We start from the raw sequence: 21,366 nt of genomic DNA on the forward strand, positions 1-21,366 counted from the left end.
ATGTAGAATTCAATAATACCTCAGAGCTGAGTTGATCTTTATGTGATAGAAGTGGCTACAGTGTGTTCAAATCACTCCTTCTTATCACTGGCCCTGGAGCAGGGGTCCCCAAACTACGGCCCGCGGGCCACATGTGGCCCCCTGAGGCCATTTATCCGGCCCCCACCGCACTTCTGGAAGGGGCACCTGTTTCATTGGTGGTCAGTGAGAGGAGTATAGTTCCCATTGAAATACTGGTCAGTTTGTTGATTTAAATTTACTTGTTCTTTATTTTAAATATTGTTTTGTTCTCGTTTTGTTTTTTTACTTAAAAATAAGATATGTGCAGTGTGCATAGGGATTTGTTCATAGTTTTTTTTATACTCCGGCCCACCAACGGTCTAAGGGACAGAGAATTGGCCCCCTATGTAAAAAGTTTGGGGACCCCTGCCCTAGAGTTTCTTGCAGAGCCTGGTGTGGCTTTTCCCAAATCCTTTCCTCCTTTTCCCCTCTCTAATCCAATCCTAGGGGTGGAGTCTATGAGACCAGCCCAAATCCTCCTTTTCCAAGTTCCATTTCAAATAGGTTTGGCAGTGTGACACAGTGTGTGGCCAATGAGACAGTAGAAGTCACTGGGTAATGATTCTGAGAAAACTTGTTAAAATAGTATCAAATCAGTCCGCAAGTGCCCTTCTCTCCTCTTCCTCTCTTCCTGTGTCAAACAATGATGCCAAACCTGAAACTGTAACAGCTATCTTTTGACCCACCAGGAAAGAAAGGACAAGAAGGCTGCAGAGGTGTGGCTCTGACATCTGGGCTGCTGCTCCAACATGGACTACCTAACCCAAACTTCCCGTTTTGGGCAGGGTAGAGGGTGGGGGGTACTGCAGAATAGTCCTATCGATTTTTAGCCATTAATATTTGTGTGGTTTCTTTTCTGTGTAGCTGGACTTAATTCTCTATCATTCAAAACTAAATATAGGGTATGGATACAGCTTAAATTCTAAATAGACATGAGGCTATTTCTTTTCACCATAAACCCAACAACAGCGGAAATTCAGTTTCCACAAAATAATATCATCCATCGTTTTAAAGTAATAGTTAAATTGAATTGTCTATATTTTGTGGTTTACTCTTACTTTTATAAATGTGTTTTTACTTTAAAAATATTTTCTAAAATCTTTATGTATAAGAAATTTGGACCTAGTTTGGGGTTTGTATTTACTACACAACATTTTTAATAAACAATAGGGCTTTGAAGAAATTTTTCCTTTAAAAAGAGTATGATGATTTCTCAGGTAGGAGGACCTGCTTGAGGTGAGGCAGAGGCATTCATTTTGAATCCAGCAATATTTTCATGTTTCACAATGTCTTTCTCCCAGTAACCTTTATTTCACATTTGGGTAGAAGTGACTATTCTCCTCTTCTGTCTTAACATGTTTACCCTGAAAGGGTTTCTACCATAACATCACTAACTTTTCATATACTTACTTGCTCAGACTTAGGGCTTGGCACTATGCCTGGTACTAAGTTATATTTGGTGAGTGACTGAATGTGTATCTGGTGGTTATTGAAATTAAAAAACAATTATATATATTTTATTTTATATATATATATGATATATGTCCTGATTCACCTCCACATCTCCACAAGATGAAATAGAGACTATAATAGAAGTGCTCGGGTTTCATTAACATATAATTCAATAAATCCAAAAACCAGGCAAAAAAAAATTTATAAAGGATAGTATCCTACTATCTTTTGAGAGAGGCTCTCAGTTTGTAATAAAGCTATTTAACTTATTTACCCATCTACTTACAACATTTAAGTATCAGTGATGCATTTATTTAAAAAGCAAATTTATACTGTAATTCATTTTTACTACCTATAAAATAATTTTAGACTAGAGCAAGCACACCTGACTTACTTCTTGGTTTGTTTTTTTTTTTGTTTTTTTTTTTACAGAGACAGAGATAGACAGGGACAGACAGACAGGAACGGAGAGAGATGAGAAGCATCAATCATCAGTTTCTCGCTGCGCGTTGCGACTTCTTAGTTGTTCATTGATTGCTTTCCCACATGTGCCTTGACCATGGGCCTTCAGCAGACCAAGTAACCTCCTCCTGGAGCCAGCGACCTTGGGTCCAAGCTGGTGAGCTCTTTGCTCAAGCCAGATGAGCCCGCGCTCAAGCTGGCGACCTCGGGGTCTCGAACCTGGGTCCTTCTGCATCCCACTCCGACGCTCTACCCACTGCGCCACCACCTGGTCAGGCTTGGTTTTTATAGAAACTATATTTTTTGTTTATAACTCCAAAATATTATAATGAATGTTAATTAAGCCCTAAAAATTCTCTACTAATTGCGGCAGGGATAATTCATGTGTTTGGCCTGCAGCTTTATAAACAAGAATGAATAATTATGCAAAAGCTAATGTGATATAATGGCTCAGTGGGAATTATTATACATTCTAAAAACAATAATTCTCTAAAAACAGCTGAAATACACCTTTTTAAAAAACCATCTAGGAAAGACTACTTTCGGTTTTGCCCTTCATTAGTAAAAGTTATAGGGTAATTTTGTGCTAATGAAGTCAGACTAATGAAGCACAATATTTTCAAAATATAATCAAGCATTAGGAACTAATGTTTGATTTTTTTTTAAGCTTATGAACAGAAAAGATCAATTCTTTTTAAAACTTCATCTGGATTTTGGTATATACAAGTATTTGTTTAGAAAACTCTGCATCTCTTACATGCTTTGAAATTATCACAGGCTTTTATGTACTTCCTGTATGTGACCACTGTTTCATAATGGTTAAAGAACAAAAAGCGCTGCATACTATTGTAACTTGTAAGTCATAACATATTCAGCATATGTGGGTTGCTTCACATAAAGTCTTCTCATATTTCATTTTTTAAAGACTAAATTCTTTGGATATACCTTACATGTGTTTCTGAACATTGGTGGGTAAGGACATGTCTGCAACTATTTATGCTGATTAGAGAGATGATGTAAGTAGGCTACTGAATGAACGAACTTGGAATCATCTCACTCTTGGGTTTCTTGTTATGTATTATGTAATATATTAATCTTCTTTAGTGATTAAGCCATTTAAAAAATTTTTTTTATTTAAATTTATTGTGTTTACATAGATTCTAGTGTCCCCCTGAATGTATCCCCTCCCCCGTGTTCCCCTCAACATCCCCTTGCCCCCTCCCCTTAATGCCCTCCCCCCTTCCCTCCAGGATTTTCTTTTCTGCTCTCTATAATGCTTTGTTAAGTGTATATAATTTCACCAATCTCTTTCCCTTCTCTGATCCCACCGTATTGTCCGCTTTACCTCTGTCCACTTTCCCTCTGGTCCCTTTGATCCCGCCTCTGTCTCTATTCCATTCCTCAGTTCATATTGTTCATTGGATTCCTCAAATGACTGAGCTCATGTGATATTTTTCTTTCTCTGCCTGCCTTATTTCACTTAACATAATAGTTTCCAGGTCCATCCATGTTGTTGCGAAAGCTAAGATTTCCTTCCTTTTCATGGACCCATAGTATTCCATTGTATATATGTACCACAGCTTTTTAATTCACTCGTCCCCTAACACTGTGGTCCCCAACCTTTTTTGGGCCACAGATCGGTTTAATGTCAGAAAATATTTTCATGGACCGGCCTTTAGGGTAGGATAGATAAATGTATCACGTGACCGACACAAGCATCAAGAGTGAGTCTTAGAGAAATGTAACAGAGGGAATCTGGTCATTTTTTAAAAATAAAACCTCGTTCAGACTTAAATATAAATAAAACAGAAATAATATAAGTTATTTATTCTTTCTCTGCAGACGGGTACCAAATTGCCCACGGACCAGTACCGGTCTGTGGCCTGGGGGTTGGGGACTGTAGCATCCACCGGGTACGAGAACAAATGTCGGAGACTTTCAGGAGTTAAGATGTTACTTTATTGGCCAGTTTAACCTGCGCAGGGGCGAACTCCCGAGATGTCCGGAGACACCGTGCCCACAAGGAGCTGCAAATGGGAGCCGCGCCTGGAGCTTACAGCCAAGCCCTTATATATCCTAAGTGAGCAAGCATAGACAGAAGCAGATGTGGCAGTTTTAACTATTGGCTAGGGAGGTCACACGCAGCATAGCAACAGGGGCCGGCATAGCAACAGGGGCCGGTTTTAGCTTAGTGGCGAATTTCAAATCTAAACTTCTGATAAGGGTCTCTGACCTTCTTTGTTCCCAGCCTCACAGGAGCCATATCAGCACTTACTGTTCCTGCAATAGTTACACTCTTTGGCAGCTCCAGTACTCCCTGAATCTAACATTCCCCCATCTCTTTTGGGCATAAATCAAACCCTTGATTCTTCATCAGTGGGGAGAATGGTATAAGGCTGGGGCTCATGAGAATTTTTCACTTTAGCTGTAGCTATAAGCTAATTGGGTCTTATATACTGGCTAGTGATTAGCCTACTATGCTTCTTACAATGGTCAGCGATGAGCTCAGGGGGAGAGGGGTATTTATAGGCGAAACCTACAAGGTTACAATGTTTTCAGCACATTTGTACAATATTTTTGCAAAAGTACACAAGCACACACTGTTTTAAGATAATAAACTGTTGATATTTTCCTGCAATATGGGCAGGGCTGATACACAAGGAACGTGTCCTGCCTTGTATTTTTCTTTTTGGTACTAATTTTTTACAACTTGCACAAATTTTCTGCAACTTATATAAATTTTCAATTTTTATGCACTTTTTTATTTAGAAATAATTGGCCTTTATACCAATTTGCTTTTCCCTTTTTTTTTAAAAAGTATTTTTATACTTTATATTTTTTATTATTAAAATTATACAATTCCTTTCTAGTTAAAACTTTTGATTTAAAAATTTTTAACCTTTAGTAATAATTAAGTTGACTTTCTTTTTATCCTAGTTTCCCTTTTCCTAAAGCCTGATTAAAAGAGTCCTTAGTTAGTTTCTCTAGGCATTAGCCATGCGTGGACCAGTTAACTTCTGGTTTGTGGCTGAAGCAGGGCATGCTGTCCTTCTCAGGGTCAGCTTACAAGGGTTGGCGGGGTCAGTCTTTGCTGTCCACAAAGGTGTCTCTGCTGGGACTGCAAGCTTCAGCTGGCTGCGGTGGACCCAGGCGGGTATGCCTTCTACCTTGGCAGTAGTGGGGGTGCTCAGGATCATGGTGTGTGGACCCGTCTATGTGGGAGTCAGTCCTTGGGTGGTGTACTTCTAGAAGTGCCTTTTGGACAGTCTTTGAACAGTTTGCTGAGTAACCTGTAAAACCTTCTTATGTCCTACTTTCTACAGCACAGACGTATCCCTTGATGGGGCCGGGAAGCCTGGCAGGCTTTCAGTTCAATGACCTTTCTTTCTATTCTGAAGCAGGGCCTGCAAGGACTTGAGGAAATTATGATTAGAAATCTCTAGTTCCCCTCTGGTCAATCGAGGTACAAGGGGCACAGGTTGCCCAAATAAGATTTCATAAGGGGTCTATTTATTGAGATAGGGGATACATCTGGTTCTAAAAAGGGTGAAAGGGAGGAGCTCAACCTAGTTTTCGCTGGTCTCCCCTCTCAGCTTAATTATAGTTTCCTTCAGAATCCTGTTCATTCTTTCTACCTGTGCTGAACTTTGGGGCCTATAAATGCAATGCAATTTCTAATTAATACCTAACTTCGTGGCTAATTCTTGAGATATCCTGGATATGAATGCAGGTCCATTGTCTGATCTAGGGCTAGGGGAATGCCATGTCTAGGTATGATTTCCCTTAATAAGACTTTGCAGACTGTGGAAGCAGCCTCTCCTCACGTGGGGAATGCTTCCACCTATCCTGAGGTGTCTAATAATACTAGTAGATACTTATAACCTGACTTCCCAGGGGTCAGCTCTGTGAAATCTATTTCCTACAGTTCTCCCGGAGCTTTCCCCCAATACCTTATAAAGGGGGGTAGCTTCTTATTCTGCACATTTACTCTGGCACAGATGCTGCACCTCGAGACAATGGAGTGGACAATATCTCTGATGTTGGGCCCTACATAATACTTCCTAATAAGTTGTTCTAGCTTGTTTTGTCCTAGATGGGTACTAGTATGAATACTTCCTACTATTTCTCTTACTATTCCCTGGGGTAAATAGAGCCGGGAGTCTGGATGCTCTATCTCTCCCTGCTGATTTTTCTTCCCTTTCAACTGTATCCCTTCCTGCTCTTCTTTTGGGGAATAACTAGGATCCGGAGGTAGCGTTGGCTTAGGCAGCAATGGCAGAAGGCTTTCTTGTGGCCTAGTGGCTGCCCCTCTCTGGTGTCCTTTGCAGTGGATGATTGCAACTTTGGTAGGTAGCCAAATGGCGTTTAGGAGGGCAAGAATTTCATTGCGATTTTTAATGTCTTTCCCCCTGCTGTCTGTAAGCCTCTCTCCTTGTATATGGCTCCATGGACATGGGCAGTGGCGAATGCATACCGGCTGTCAGTATAGATGTTGGCAACTTTTCCCTCTGCTATCTGTAAGGCTTAGGTTAGTCCTATTAGCTCTGCCCTTTGTGCAGATGTTCCTGCGGGCAGTGCTTTCTGCCACAGGACCTTATTTTCCATGGCCACTGCTGCCCCTGCATGTCGCTGTCTATCCTTAATAAAACTGCTCCCGTCTGTAAAGAGGGTCAGGTCTGCCTTCCCATATACTTGATCCTTAATTCCGGGCGGGAGCCAGTCACTGTGTCAAGGATTTGTTTGCAACTGTGGACCAAAGTGGAGTTGCTGGGTTTAGGGCAGCAGTTTTGAGGAACTGAATAGATGGAGGGTTCAGCAGCTGAGCCTGATACTGCATTAGCCGCACATTAGATAGCCACCTGTCAGGAGGTGCTCGCAGCACTTGCTCTCTATGTAGTGTTCCTCAATGACTTTGATGTCCTGCCCTAAAGTTAATTTACTAGCCTCCTTGACTAGTATTGAGGTGGCAGCAAGTGCCCTCAGACATGTTGGCTATCCCGAGGCTCTAGGATCAAGTCTTTTGGACAGATAGGCAACAGGCCTCTTCTACAGCCCAAGTTCCTGGCTCAGTACTCCTAAGGCTACCCCTCCCTTTTCTGCTATAAATAGCTGAAAGGGTTTGGCCAGATCTGGCAGGGCCAGAGCTGGGGCAGCCGCCAGGGCCTCTTTCAGTGCTTGGAACGCTTGCTTCTTCTTATCTGTCCATGTGAACTGCTCTTCCTTACCCCTGGTCAGTTCGTGCAGGGGTTCAGCTAGTTCTGCAAAGCCTAATATCCACAGTCGGCAGTATCCTACTGCACCCAGGAATTCTCGTACCTGTCTCTTGTTAGTAGGCTCAGGAATCTGCAAGACCGTTTGAATTCACTGGCTGGATAATGTCCTTTGTCCTCCCTGTAAGTTATAACCCAAATAACTTACAGTTTGCGTCACAATCTCGGCCTTCTTGGCGGAGACTCGATACTCCATTCGCCCAAGATCTTGTAGCAGGTCCAAGGTAGCTTCCTCACACTCTCCTTCATCCTTGGCAGCTATGAGGATGTCATCCACATACTGGAGCAGTGCGATCGATGGATGGGAGAAGCAGAAAGCCTGCAGATCTTTGCTGAGGGCTTTATTAAAAATGGTGGGGGAATTCTTAAACCTTTGTGGTAGTCTGGTCCAAGTGAACTGCCCCACCAGTCTATTATCTGGGTTATTCTATTTAAAGGCAAAGATCCCTTGGCTCTGAGGTGCCAGGGGAATACAAAAGAAGGCATCCTTTAAATCCAGGGCAGAATAATAGGTATGAGTTGGAGGCAATGAGCTCAGTAAGGTATACGGGTTGGGCACCGTGGGATGAATAGTCTCTACCTGTGCATTCATCTACCGCAAGTCCTGGACCGGACGATAGTCTTGGCTCCCCGGTTTCTGGACAGGAAGCAGCGGGGTGTTCTAGGCTGACTGGCACCTTCGAAGGATGCCTGCCTCCAGCAGGCGTTGCAAGTGCCAGGTGATTCCCTGTTTAGCTCGGGCTGGGACCGGGTACTGCCTGATCTTAACCGGTCTAGCAGTGCTAAGCAGTTACACCAGGACAGGCGGTTGGTGAGCAGCGAAACCTGGGGGGTTGGTTTCCGCCCAAACCTCAGGTACCCGGGCACGCAGGGCGTCTGGAACCCTTTCCTCAACCTTCTAGGACGGTGGCAAGTAAGTGTTCTTCAGACAGTAGGACAATTACTTCTATGCTGACCTCTGCCTCTTTGTTCCCCATAGAGCTTTCCTCCCGTCGGAAGGTTATGGTGGCCTGAAGTTTCTGCAATAAGTCCCTTCCAAGCAGTGGGTAAGGGCAGTCTGGAATGACTAGGAAAGAATGGGTGATGGTGCCTCGACCTAAGTCAGTAATTCTTGTGGTGGCCCATGGGTAGGCTTCTGCTTTGTCCGTTGCCCCTCTTATCTTAGTAGTTGTCTTCTGCATCTGGCCCTGTGGTTTTTTTAGAACTGAGTAGGTGACTCCCATGTCGACTAGGAAGTCTATTAGTTTTCCTTCGACTGTTAAGGTGACCATGGGCTCCTGGGAGCTGGCGGAAATGGAGCCCTGGCCCTTTTGCTGTCCCCTTTTCCCTTTAGGAGGAGGTTTCTGGGCAGTGGCAGCAATCAGAATTTTGGCAACTTCCTTCGCTCTGCCAACCTCCGGATCATCCCTATTGACATACATCTTCTGGGCTATCTCTAATAGCTTGCTTCTATTCTCTCCCTCGAACCCCTCAATCTTCTGAAGCTTTTTCCTAATATCTGAAGCGGCCTGAGTCACAAAGGCTATAGTTACTAGTCTTCTGTTCTCTTCTGCCTCAGGATTTAGAGGGGTATATACTTTATAAGCCCCTATGAGTCTCTCTAGAAAGGCTGCTGGGAATTCCTCTCTTCCCTGGATGACTTTACTTACTTTACTAAAGTTGGTTGACTTTCTAGCTGCTGCCTTGAGCCCTCTCAACAGAGCCCGGCGATACTGGAGGAGCACGTCCCTTCCCCCAGCGGTATTAGGGCCCCAGGTAGGAGGTTGAGACGGGAGAACGTCTTCTATTTCCCTTCTTCCCTCCTAAGTTTCCCTTTCTTCTCCTAATACTGCCTTAGCTGCTTCTCTCATTATTCTGTCCCTTTCTTCAGAAGTGAAGAGGGTTTGTAAAATCTGCTGACAATCATCCCATGTGGGCTGATGGGTCCTAAAAATGGTCTTAAGGAGAGATATTAGTCCCTGAGGTTTCTTGGAAAATGGGGGATTCTGATGTTTCCAATTGTATAAATCACTAGTGGAAAAAGGCACATAGATGAGGCGAGGAGGTGCCCGTGGGCCAGCATCTGGTGCCAGCGGCGCCTCCCGGAGGAGGAGGCAAAATGGCTGCCCTCCCGGAGGAGGAGACAAAATGGCTGCCCTCATCTACCCACACATCCATATACAGGTATTGGTCTGGGTGGGGAGCCCTATAGACCATGGCTCTGACAGCAAACAAAATTGGAAGGTCAAAAGTGCGCTCTGTGGGCCGTCCTACATTAAATGCAGGCTATTCCAGCTGGCTCAAGGTCGGGAGGAAACCTGGACTTGGCTGCGGACCTCCGTACCCCTGAGCCCTCTTCTGGAAATCAGAAAAATTCTTCAACAGGCACTCGAGTGGGGATTCCAGCACAGACTCCTGTTGTCCCATCCTAGATGACTCAGGAATAATGAGAAAGGGTAGGATACAGGCAATACACACTATTAACACAAGGAACACACTTATTTCTCTCACACTCAACTCAGTCATTTGAGCTCAGACAAAACGCAGCGCAGCGCAGCGCAAAACGGATTCTAATGTGACCGGTCACTCCCAAAGTTAACAAATCCAAATATTCAAATTTCAGAGAGCGGCGTCCCACTTCTGAAAGCCCTGGGTAGGTTATCAGCAGCATCCCACCTACTACCTCAGGTTTATATGCTCCGGAGCCCAAAACCAAACCAAATGAGGATCCTCCGTGAATACTTACTCAGCTCGAGCTGTCCTTCCGGTCTCCAACCCAAAACTCCGCCAAGGGAGAATCCCGGACGAGCCCCCAAAATGTAGCATGCACCGGGTACGAGAACAAATGTCGGAGACTTTCAGGAGTTAAGATGTTACTTTATTGGCCAGTTTAACCTGCGCAGGGGCGAACTCCCGAGATGTCCGGAGACACCGTGCCCACAAGGAGCTGCAAATGGGAGCCGCGCCTGGAGCTTACAGCCAAGCCCTTATATATCCTAAGTGAGCAAGCATAGACAGAAGCAGATGTGGCAGTTTAACTATTGGCTAGGGAGGTCACACGCAGCATAGCAACAGGGGCCGGCATAGCAACAGGGGCCGGTTTTAGCTTAGTGGCGAATTTCAAATCTAAACTTCTGATAAGGGTCTCTGACCTTCTTTGTTCCCAGCCTCACAGGAGCCATATCAGCACTTACTGTTCCTGCAATAGTTACACTCTTTGGCAGCTCCAGTACTCCCTGAATCTAACAGGGACCACTGCCCTAACAGACACTTGAGCTGTTTCCAGATCTTGGCTACTGTAAACAATGCTGCCATAACATGAGGGTGCATTTCTTTTTTTGAATCAGTGATTTGGTATTCATAGGATATATTCTTTTTTTTTTTTTTTTTTTTTTAGTACTTTTTTTTTTTTTTTTGTATTTTTCCGAAGCTGGAAATAGGGAGGCAGTCAGACAGACTCCCGCTTGCGCCCAATCGGGATCCACCCGGCACTCCCACCAGGGGGAGATGCTCTGCCCATCTTGGGGCGTCGCCCTGCCGCAATCAGAGCCATTCTAGCACCTGAGGCAGAGGCCACAGAGCCATCCTCAGCGCCCAGGCAAATTTTGCTCCAGTGGAGCCTTGGCTGCGGGAGGGGAAGAGAGACAGAGAGGAAGGAGAGGGGGAGGGGTGGAGAAGCAGATGGGCGCTTCTCCTGTGTACCCTGGCCGGGAATTGAACCCAGGACTCCTGCATGCCAGGCCGATGCTCTACCACTGAGCCAACCGGCCAGGGCCTCATAGGATATATTCTTAAAACTGGGATGACTGGGTCAGAAGGCAGTTTGATTTTTAATTTTTTGAGGAATCTCCATACTGTTTTCCACAGTGGCTGCACCAGTCTGCATTCCCACCAGCAGTGCAGGAGGGTTCCCTTTTCTCCACATCCTCTCCAGCACTTATGTGTTGTTTTGTTAATGAGCGCCATTCTGACTGGTGTGAGGTGATATCTCATTGTGGTTTTAATTTGCATTTCTCTAATGATTAGTGATGTTGAACATTTTTTCATCTGCCTGTTGGCCATCTGTATGTCCTCTTTAGAGAAGTGTCTATTCATTTCTTGTGCCCATTTTTTTATTGGATTGTTTATCTTCCACTGTATGCTATTACCTCCTTTGTCAAATATTAATTGTCCATAAAGTTGTCGATTTATTTCTGGGTTCTCTGTTCTGTTCCATCGATCTATATGCCTGTTCTTATGCCAGTACCAGGCTGTTTTGAGTATCATATCATCAGCAAATAATGATAGTTTTACTTCTTCTTTTCCAATTTGGAAGCCTTTTATTTCTTCTTCTTGTCTGATTGCTGTGGCTAGGACTTCCAGAACTATATTGAATAAGAGTGGTAAAAGGGGGCACCCCTGCCTTGTTCCTGATCCTAATGGAATTGCTTTTAACTTTTGCCCATTTAGTATGATATTGGCTGTGGGTTTGTCAGAGATGGTCTTTATCATGTTGAGATATGTTCCCTGTATTCGTATTCTGCTGAGAATTTTGATCATTAGCGGGTGCTAGCTTTTATCAAATGCTTTTTCTGCATCTATTGATATTATCATGTGGTTTTTCTCCTTCCTTTTGTTTATGTGATGAATCACATTGAATGATTTACAAATATTGTACCAGCCTTGCCTCCCCAGAATAAATCCCACTTGATCATGATGTATGATTTTTTTTCATGTATTGCTAGATCCAGTTTGCTAATATTTTATTGAGAATTTTAGCATCTAAATTCATCAAAGATACTGGCTTATACTTTTCTTTCTTTGTGTTGTCTTTGCCTGATTTTGGAATCAGACTTATGCTTTCCTCAGAAAAAGAGCTTGGAAGTCTTTTTTCATCTTGAATTTTTTGAAATAGCTTGAGAGGGATAGGAGTTAGTTCTTCTTTGAATATTTGGTAGAATTTGCCTGTGAAGCCATCTGGCCCAGGGCTTTTGTTTGCTGGGAGTTTTTTGATGACTCTTGATCTCATTTGTTCTGATCGGTCTGTTTAGGTTTTCTGATTCTTCCAGACTGATTTTTGAAAGATTATATGTTTCAAGGAATTTGTCCATTTCACCTAGGTTGTCTAATTTTTTGGCATACAGTTCTTCATAGTATTTTCTTAAAATGCTTTGTATTTCTGCTGTGTCAGTTTTTACTTCTCCACTCTCATTTCTAATTTTTTTTATTCGAGTCCTCTCTCTTTTTCTTGGTGAATCTGGCTAAAGATTTATCGATCTTGTTTACCTTTTCAAAGAACCGGCTCTAGGTTTCATTGATCCTCTGTATTGTTTGTTGTGGTTTTTTATTTCCTCTATGTCATTTATTTCTGCTCTGATCTTTATTATTTCTTCTACTTCCTCTGGGCTTTACTTGCTGTTCTTTTTCTAGTTCTTTTAGTATTTTTACATTCATATCCCAGTGATATCAAACCCTATTGGCTGTACTTTGTGAAAGTACCTGAACTGACCACTTCTTACCACTTCCACCTCTACCACTCATCCATACATTGTTGTTTCTCTCCTGGTCTACTGTAGATGCCTCCTGACTGCTCTCTACACTTCTGCTCTTGCCTTCTACAGCTTATTCTCTATAAGTCAGAGTAATCTTTTTAAAGGGTATCATATTGCTTCCTTCCAAAGAATTCAAAGAAAATCCAAACTATGCCACTGCTTTTAAGGTTCTCCATGGCCAGGAGCCCAGCTGCCTTGCAACACTGTCACCATCATCATCATCATTGTTATTACTACCATTTTCTGTGCCTCACTGCACTTCATTCACATTAGTTTCCCTGACTTTTTTTTTTTTTTTGAGAGACAGAGATAGAGAAGGAAGGAAGATGAGAAGCATCAACTCATAGTTGTAGCACTTTAGTTGTTCATTGATTGCATCTCATATGGGCCTTGACCGTGGGGCTCCAGCTGAGCCAGTGACCCTTTGTTCAAGCTAGTGACCTTGGGATCAAGCCATCAACCTTGGGCTTCAAGCCAGCAACCTTTGGGCTCAAGCCAGCAACCATGGGATCATATCAAATTGATATGATCCAATGCTCAAGCTGGCGACCCTGCACTCAAATTGGTAAGCCTGCGCTCAAGCCAGCAACCTCGGGGTTTCTAACCTGGGACCTTAGTTCTGTGCACAGCCCCACTACCAGTCAGGCAGCTTCCTTGTCCTTTAAAAACTACATTATAGCCTGACCTGTGGTGGCGCAGTGGATAAACGTCGACCTGGAAATGCTGAGGTTGCCGGTTCGAAACCCTGGGCTTGCCTGGTCAAGGCACATATGGGAGTTGATGCTTCCAGCTCCTCCCCCCTTCTCTCTCTCTGTCTCTCTCTCCTCTCTCTTCCTCTCTGTCTCTCTCCTCCCAAAAAATGAATAAATAAAAATATAATAAAAAAAACAAAACAAAAAGAATTAGCATTTAAAAAAAAAAAAAAAAAAAAACTACATTATAGCTTGATCAGGCCGTGATGCAATGGATAGTGCATAGGACTGGGATGTGGAGGACCGAGGTTCGAGATCCCGAGGTCTCCAGCTTGAGCGCGGGCTCATCTGGTTTGAGCAAGGCTCACCAGCTTGAGTCCAGGGTCGCTGGCATTAGCAAGGGGTCACTCGGTCTGCTGTAGCCTCTTGGTCAAGGCACTATGAGTAAGTAGTCAATAAACAACTAAGGTGTCGCAACGAAGAATTAATGCTTCTCATCTCTCTCCCTTCCTGTTTGTCTGTCCCTATCTGTTCCTCTCTCTGTCTCTGTCACACACAAAAAACCATACACACACACACACACACACACACACAGCTACATTATAACTATCTTATTTCAGGATCCTTGGACTAATCACTTTTTTGAGAATACTCTTCCTCCAGATTGTCTCTTAATTCCCTCTCGTTAAATCTATGTCTCGCTCAAATCTGTCAGTATTGTCTTATCATAAAGACTGTTCCTAACCACTGTGTAAAATAGATTCTCCCCTACATTCCCTATTCTACCTTATTCTGTTTGAGTTTTTTAAATACTTATCACCCTTGGATTATGTGCTTGTTTATTGTCTCTTTCCAGTCATTCTCTATTAAGGAAAGACTTTAATTCACCGCTGCTATATCCCTAGCACTAGGTACATAAGTGGATACTCAATAAATGATATATACTTCAATTGACATCTTAACCAAATTTGAGCTGGATTTTAAAATGAAAAAGTAGGCAAGCACATGCATTTTCCTGGAAATAATTCGTGATTCTTTTTTATTTCTACATTCTAGGCTTGTTTGCATAAAATGTAATAAACTTTTTATTCTTCTATATACTTTAAATTTCAGTTAAAGTGTTTGTATTTTATTTTACTATAAAAATACTTATTAGATAACCTGACATTATTTTCTTTTCAAGAATGAAATTCTATTTATTACTAGATTCTTAATATGTGTTTTATGTTAAAAAAATAAAAAAACCTAATAAAATTGCATAATGTCAAGACTACTGGGAATAAAAAGGATAAAAAATTAAAAATAAGGACATCATTCTTTTCAAACTTCTAGGTTTTTTTTAGGTTGCCTGGAAATCCCCTCAGCTAAGAGGCTGATTTTTATCAATAGCGTCCTTGCTATTTCTAAGGGACCCCTCATGATCCTCAACCTACCTGTTATTTTTCTTTTTTTTTTTTTACAGAGACAGAGAGTGAGTCAGAGAGAGGGATAGACAGGGACAGACAGACAGGAACGGAGAGAGATGAGAAGCATCAATCATTAGTTTTTCATTGCGCGTTGCAACACCTTAGTTGTTCATTGATTACATTCTCATATATGCCTTGACCGTGGGCCTTCAGCAGACCGAGTAACCCCTTACTGGAGCCAGTGACCTTGGGTTCAAGCTGGTGGGCTTTTGCTCAAACCAGATGAGCCCGCACTCAAGCTGGCGACCTCGGGGTCTCGAACCTGGGTCCTCTGCATCCCAGTCCAACACTCTATCCACTGAGCCACCACCTGGTCAGGCTTACTTTTTTTTTTTTCTCTTTGCTTTTTCTTTTACTTAGTACCTTATTTTATGCCCCTAACCTTAATTTTTAGTGGATAGAATTCATTGCTATAGACTAATATGAAAAGAGAGAGATAATTTAGCAAAATAATACAGTGGTACCTTGAGATACAAACAAACCCAACAAATGAATTTTTCAGATACGAGCTGCGACTCAGCCTGTAATTTTGTTTGAGATCCAAGCGAAATTTCAAGATATGAGTCATGATTCCGGAAGCTGCCACTAGTTGATGCGTTGGCACACGGGTCCAGTATTGACAGTTTGATATACAAGTTGACTGACTTACGAGCTTGGTTACAGAACGAATTAAATTCGTATCTCAAGGTACCACTGTATTAGAAACCAAAATTCAACTTGAAAATAGGCTTAGCATATATAATATAGCATATATAATTATATGTGTAGCATACTGGTATATGGTTGATATTTATGTTCTTGTACTTTAATATTAGAACATTCTTCTAATATCTAGGGAAGACCACTTTTAAGATTTGATAGTGAGGTGGGAACTCATGGTACAATTGCTTGTCATTTTGCTCACATTTTGGAAGGGTCGTTATAGCTCTCTCCATGGGTGGGCAGTGAGAACAGCACCTCTGAAGCTCTAACACTCCCACAAAGCCATATGCCGTTGTCAGCTAAAGTCAGCCCTGACCCATGTTCTCATGCACAGTTAAGAACACCTCTCTGGCTTAGTGCTTTAGCAATTTGTAAACTATTTTGTGGCAAGCTACTTAATCCAAACTAGAATGATTGACTTTGATAATTAAGAAATTAATTTGACTTTCTTTTCCTTTTTCCAGGTGTATGGTGGCTGATGAAGTAAGTACTTTCATGATTTTGGGGTCTATTATTAAATTTCATAATCAATTTTTAGTTTATAGTATTATCATGTACTGTCTTTCCAAATGACTATATGTCTGTGGAAGGAAAGAAGGTGAGCGGAAAAGAGAGGAAGTGGGGGGAGGGGTATAGAGAGAATAAGAATAAAAATAAATGTGTGTGTATGTGCAAGGTGTATACTTGGAACATGTTATTATTACTGATCCAAAATTGTATATTGTTGGCCTTCAAAGCATGAATGTGCTTTGAAATGCAGCCCCGAATGAAACTGAACTCTTTTCTATTTGTCATACTCTTGCTCGCTTCAAAGCTAAACTTTTAAGATTTTGCTCTAAAGATTGTTTTATGTAAAACTCAATATTAAAACAATATTTTATTATCACTAAACAATTTAATACATTTAAGTGGCATGTATTTGTATATATACTCATATTCATTTTTCTCACTAAAATGGAAATTGTTATATTAACTATGATACTCTTTACATGCATTCTCAGATTAATGTAAATCAATAAAGTTCTAACTTTAATGTTAGTTTGATAAATGTGCTGATGTTTTCATGATGTTTTTAAAGCATATAACAGCAAAACATAAACACTTCAGAGTGTATTAGAAATAAAGAAAATGAATACTGAATTTTTAAAAAATATATGTATTACTATAAAAGATTTTGTTAACTTACTGTCTTTCAGTTTTGGTTTCATATACATTCACCAATGGTTTATCTCTGTAGTCTCTTCTTTAGGAAAAAATGAATAAGAGTATAGCATGGTTATGCAGCTATACAAAAGCTTGATATAGGGTTACTTGATTCATGCTGATATTTACTCACCTGTATTTTTAGTTTGAGCTCTTTATTCTATAGGCATTTGTTTAGACTGGGTATTACATTTAGGAATATAGTCAATGTTTGTGGACTTAAACAGTATAATTGAAGAGATAAGACTTAATGTACAGGTCTAAGACCACAGCTCACAATTGCTGCTATCCTCTGTTAGTGGTAGAGTTAAAATGCCATTTTTATGGAATTTTTACTGAGCTAGTGTGGATAAAAGTTAGTCAGTAAATTAAAAGTATTGAAGTGGAAAGAACTTATATATATGTAAATTATATGAACTCTGGTTTGACCTACATTCTATTACCTAATACTGTTCTCCTTCTCTTTGTGGTGAAGTCAGAGAAGGAAATGCAGTTCATAATTTGGAGGTCAACTACCTTTTGATTTTCAAAATAAAAAATATAATTTGATATAAGGAATATTTGACTCATCCAATAGCTAAAAGCCAGAGGAGAGCAATTTTACATCTGTTATTGAACCTTCTTTTTTTTTTTAGCTGCTTGAGTACCCACTTGGAGTGTTGTACAATTTAACTGTCTTTTGTGATCTTTTCCTCCCTAGCTTTAGAAACAAATGACTTTCTTCACTGGTATTACTCCCCCATCCTCTAGCATTTTTCCATTATTATATTTTTCTAATGTATTTAATTTTTATGTAATTATATAATCTACCTACTGTATTTAAGGTAATTATTAACTTTAAATTGGAATGATGATTTAAGTTCTATTTGTCTAATTGTAGGATCATCATATAGTTCAGTAATAAAACTATACTCAGGTAACCAACAAAACTGTAATTTTTAATAAAATTAACTTTGTAAACATAGCTCAAACTATTTTAATTACTTTCTTTTCTCCCCCTCATGGTTTAATGCAATTAAATATTGTTTCAAGAGCTATGTAGTGCCTGACCTGTGGTGGCGCAGTGGATAAAGTATTGACTTGGAATGCTGGAGGTCGCCGGTTCAAAACCTGCACATAATGGAAACCACTACTACAAGTTGATGCTTCCTGCTTCTCCCCTCTCTTTCTCTCTCTCTCTCTCTCCCTCTCTCTCTCTCTCTCTCCCTCTTCTATCTAAAAATCAATATTTTTTTAAAAGAGCTACATAGTAATATACAGAAACTCTTTTGAATTTATATTCCATAAATCATATGATTCAGACCATAGTCTATAGTCAAGCTGTTGCATAATTATTTTAATTGCTTTTCAGTAATTACTACTTTTGAACTACTACGTGCTTATTCTGTTGTTCTCCAGTTGAAAATGTTTATTTATAAAAAGATTTTAGCCTGACCAGGCGGTTGCGCAGTGGATAGAGCGTTCGACTGGGATTCAGAGGACCCGGGTTCAAGACTCCAAGCTGGCCAGCTTGAGTGCAGGCTCATCTGTCCCTGTCTATCCCTCTCTCTAACTCGCTCTGTCTCTGTAAAAAATAAATTAAAAACAACAACAACAAAAAAAGATTTTAAAATGTGAAAAATAATTTCAGATGAACACAAACCACATAATTTAGTTGGATATACATGGGGGAAAACATTATATGTACACACTTCTTACCTTAATTGTCAAGTATTTGAAGGCTATAATTCTTTGTAGAAACTTAGTATTTAGAAATTTTTGTAATGTTATTTTTTACTTGAGGAAATGGGATTAACATCTTGGATTTACATGAATAGCAGCTTTAATACTGTGTCGTAATGGACAAAGCTTTATCAGCACGTGGATTCTCTCTTCTCTTCTCTGTAGTATCTATTATCAAACTCAGAAAATTTCTACTTTCCTTTTATATAACATTTTTTGTTGGTGCTCTACTTTAGCCCCTCTACCATAATATACACGCACACAGTTTTTAAAATTTCATTCCTGTTACTTGAGAAAACATTGGGTGGGGTGCAGAACTGGATACCAAATAAAGTTTTGTTTTCTTTCCTTTTATTTTTTTTAGAGAAAAGAAAACTTTTTGTCAAGGCCAACCTACTTGGCTTGGCTTCTTTTGTGGCTATTTTGTGACATATTAATAGATATGAATGTTTTTCTCTTTGGTCCAAGTGCTTCTCTGGAAGAGGAGTTTGGATGGAGAGGCTGTGGGACCTGTTCATTGCTGCTAGAAGTATTTCTGCAGGCAGGAATGTGTAGGTGTCTGGAAACCCTGAAGGACCCCTGTGGAAGGTTATCGCTTCCCAGAAGACCTTAGAATTGATATTGTGATACAGACTTTGCCAACAGTAATTTTGAGATTTGAGGATTAAGAAATTTAACTAAATGTGAAGAATTTTAATTTTCATTTTTTATAAGCCTCGTCTGGTTTGACAGAGTAAGCTGAGATGGAAATTTTTATTCCATTTGCTCCTGCAAATCCTAGTTTTTCTTTATCAGGCTAAACTGAGTTTCACATATCCTTCTTTGAGGACTTACTCTTAAGAATTCATAATCCTCTGGGTTGTGACACATTTTTGTTGAAAGAATGAACTGGTTAAATCGTTAACAACACATAATGTGCCAGGTTCTATTCTAATTCTCTACATGTTCATTCCCACAACAATTCTAGGGGGCATTATTATTATTCTCATGTTAGATGATGAGAAAGCTGAGGCACAGAGAGGTTAAGTATCTTGCCCGAGAATATACAGCTCGAATGTGCTAGTAACTGATATTTGACCTGAAGTAATCCTTCTCCCAAGTATTTCTGACAGTTGCTATTCTATACAAAGTCTCCAGGTGCAAAAATTTCTGTATTTTGAAACAGGATTCTTGAGAACAGAAGAACCTGCAAGACAGTGCTCAGATGAGTGAAACTGCATGTTAGAATGAAGGTGATAGTGTTACAATGTTGTGTTGGTGTGACTGTCTGCACTCTCAATCCAAATCACGTGCCTGCTTCCTTCATTTATTTCTCAAGCCAGCTTTATGATTTTGCAGTGTCCTTTTTTAAAATAAATTTTAAATTTTAGAACGGTTTTAGGTTTATAGAATTATTGTGAAGATTGTAGAGTTCTTGTATACCCCATATCCAGTCCCCTATTGTTAATATCTTAGATTAGCATGTTGTATATGTTTCAATTAAAGGACAAATATTCATATATTATTGTGAACTAAAGACCATACTTATCTAGAGGTTCTCACTTTATTTCTGTTCCAGAGTTCCATCCAGAATACACATTAATTTAGTAGTCATATTTATTTAGGCTTCTATTGGATGTGACAGTTTCTTAGACTTCCCTTGTTTTTGATGATCTTTACAGTTTTGAGAATTAATGGTTCAGTATTTTATGGGATATGTCTTAGTTGGGATTTGTCTGATATTTTCCACAGACTGGGGAAATGTATTTTGGGGAGGAATACCACAGAAGTAAAGTGCTATTGTCACCATGTCATATCAGACACATACTGTTAATATGACTTCTCACTATTGATATTAACCTTGATCACCTGGTTTGTCAGCTTCCTCTACTGTAAGGCTACTGTTTTTATTTGTATAAATACCCAGAAGTAGAATTGCAGATCATATGGTAGTTCTATTATTGATTTCTTAGGAAATTCCACATAGTGACTGTGCCAATTTACATTCCCACCGATAGAGCACAGGGTCCCTGTTTCTCCACATTCTCACCAACATTTGTTATTTTTTGTCTTTTTGATGATAGCCATTTTAACAAGTATGAGGTGATATCGCTTTGTAGATTTGATTTGCATTTATTTCCCTGATGACATATAGGAAAATGTCTATTCAGGTCCACGGCCCATTTTTTAAATTGCATTGTTTTTTGCTGTTGAGTTTTATGAATTGTTTATATATAAATATTTTGGATATTAACCCCTTATCAGATATATGATTTGCAAATATTTTCTCCTATTTGATAGGTTGCCTTTTCATTTTGTTAATAGTTTCCTTTGCTATGCAGGAGATTTTTAATAGACAGAGGCCCACTTTTTTGTTTTTGCTTTTATTGCCTTTGATTTTGGTGGAACATCTAAAAAGTCATCACCAAGGCAGATGTCAAGAAGCTTTCTCCTGTTTTCTTCTGTCTTTATGATTTTAGGTCTTACATTCAAATCTTTAATCCATTCTGAGTTAATTTTTATGTATGGTGTAAAATAGCAGTCCAGTTTTATTCTTTTGCAGATGGCTATCCAGCTTTCCAAGCACCATTTATTGAAAAAAAAAAACCCTGTTCTTTCTCCATTTTATGGTTTGGCCCCTTTGTCATAAATTAGTTGACCATATATGCATGAGTTGACTCCTGGGCTCGCTTCTCTGTGCAATTGATCTATGTGTCAGTTTTTATGCCAGTACCATGTTGTTTTGATTGCTATAGCTTTGTAATATAGTTTAAAATTAGGAAGCATGATGCTTTCAGATTTGTTCTTTTTTAATATTGCTCTGGTTATTTATTTATTTATTTATTTT

The 21,366-nt window shown here is 40.2% G+C and overlaps 1 protein-coding gene across 2 annotated transcripts in view; it reads left to right on the top strand.

Annotated features, from left to right (window-relative positions):
* The window catches only part of ZRANB3 (zinc finger RANBP2-type containing 3), a 249,890-nt gene that overhangs the window by 69,648 nt on the left and 158,876 nt on the right, over window positions 1-21,366 (top strand). For both annotated transcript variants that reach the window (XM_066279993.1, XM_066279995.1), the window contains one exon: window positions 16,079-16,097. In XM_066279993.1, coding sequence (XP_066136090.1) covers window positions 16,079-16,097 — 19 coding nt within the window. The remainder of the gene's footprint in view (window positions 1-16,078; window positions 16,098-21,366) is intronic.

The sequence above is a fragment of the Saccopteryx bilineata genome, chromosome 5, assembly GCF_036850765.1.
Source record: "Saccopteryx bilineata isolate mSacBil1 chromosome 5, mSacBil1_pri_phased_curated, whole genome shotgun sequence".
In the NCBI taxonomy this organism is placed as follows: domain Eukaryota; kingdom Metazoa; phylum Chordata; class Mammalia; order Chiroptera; family Emballonuridae; genus Saccopteryx; species Saccopteryx bilineata.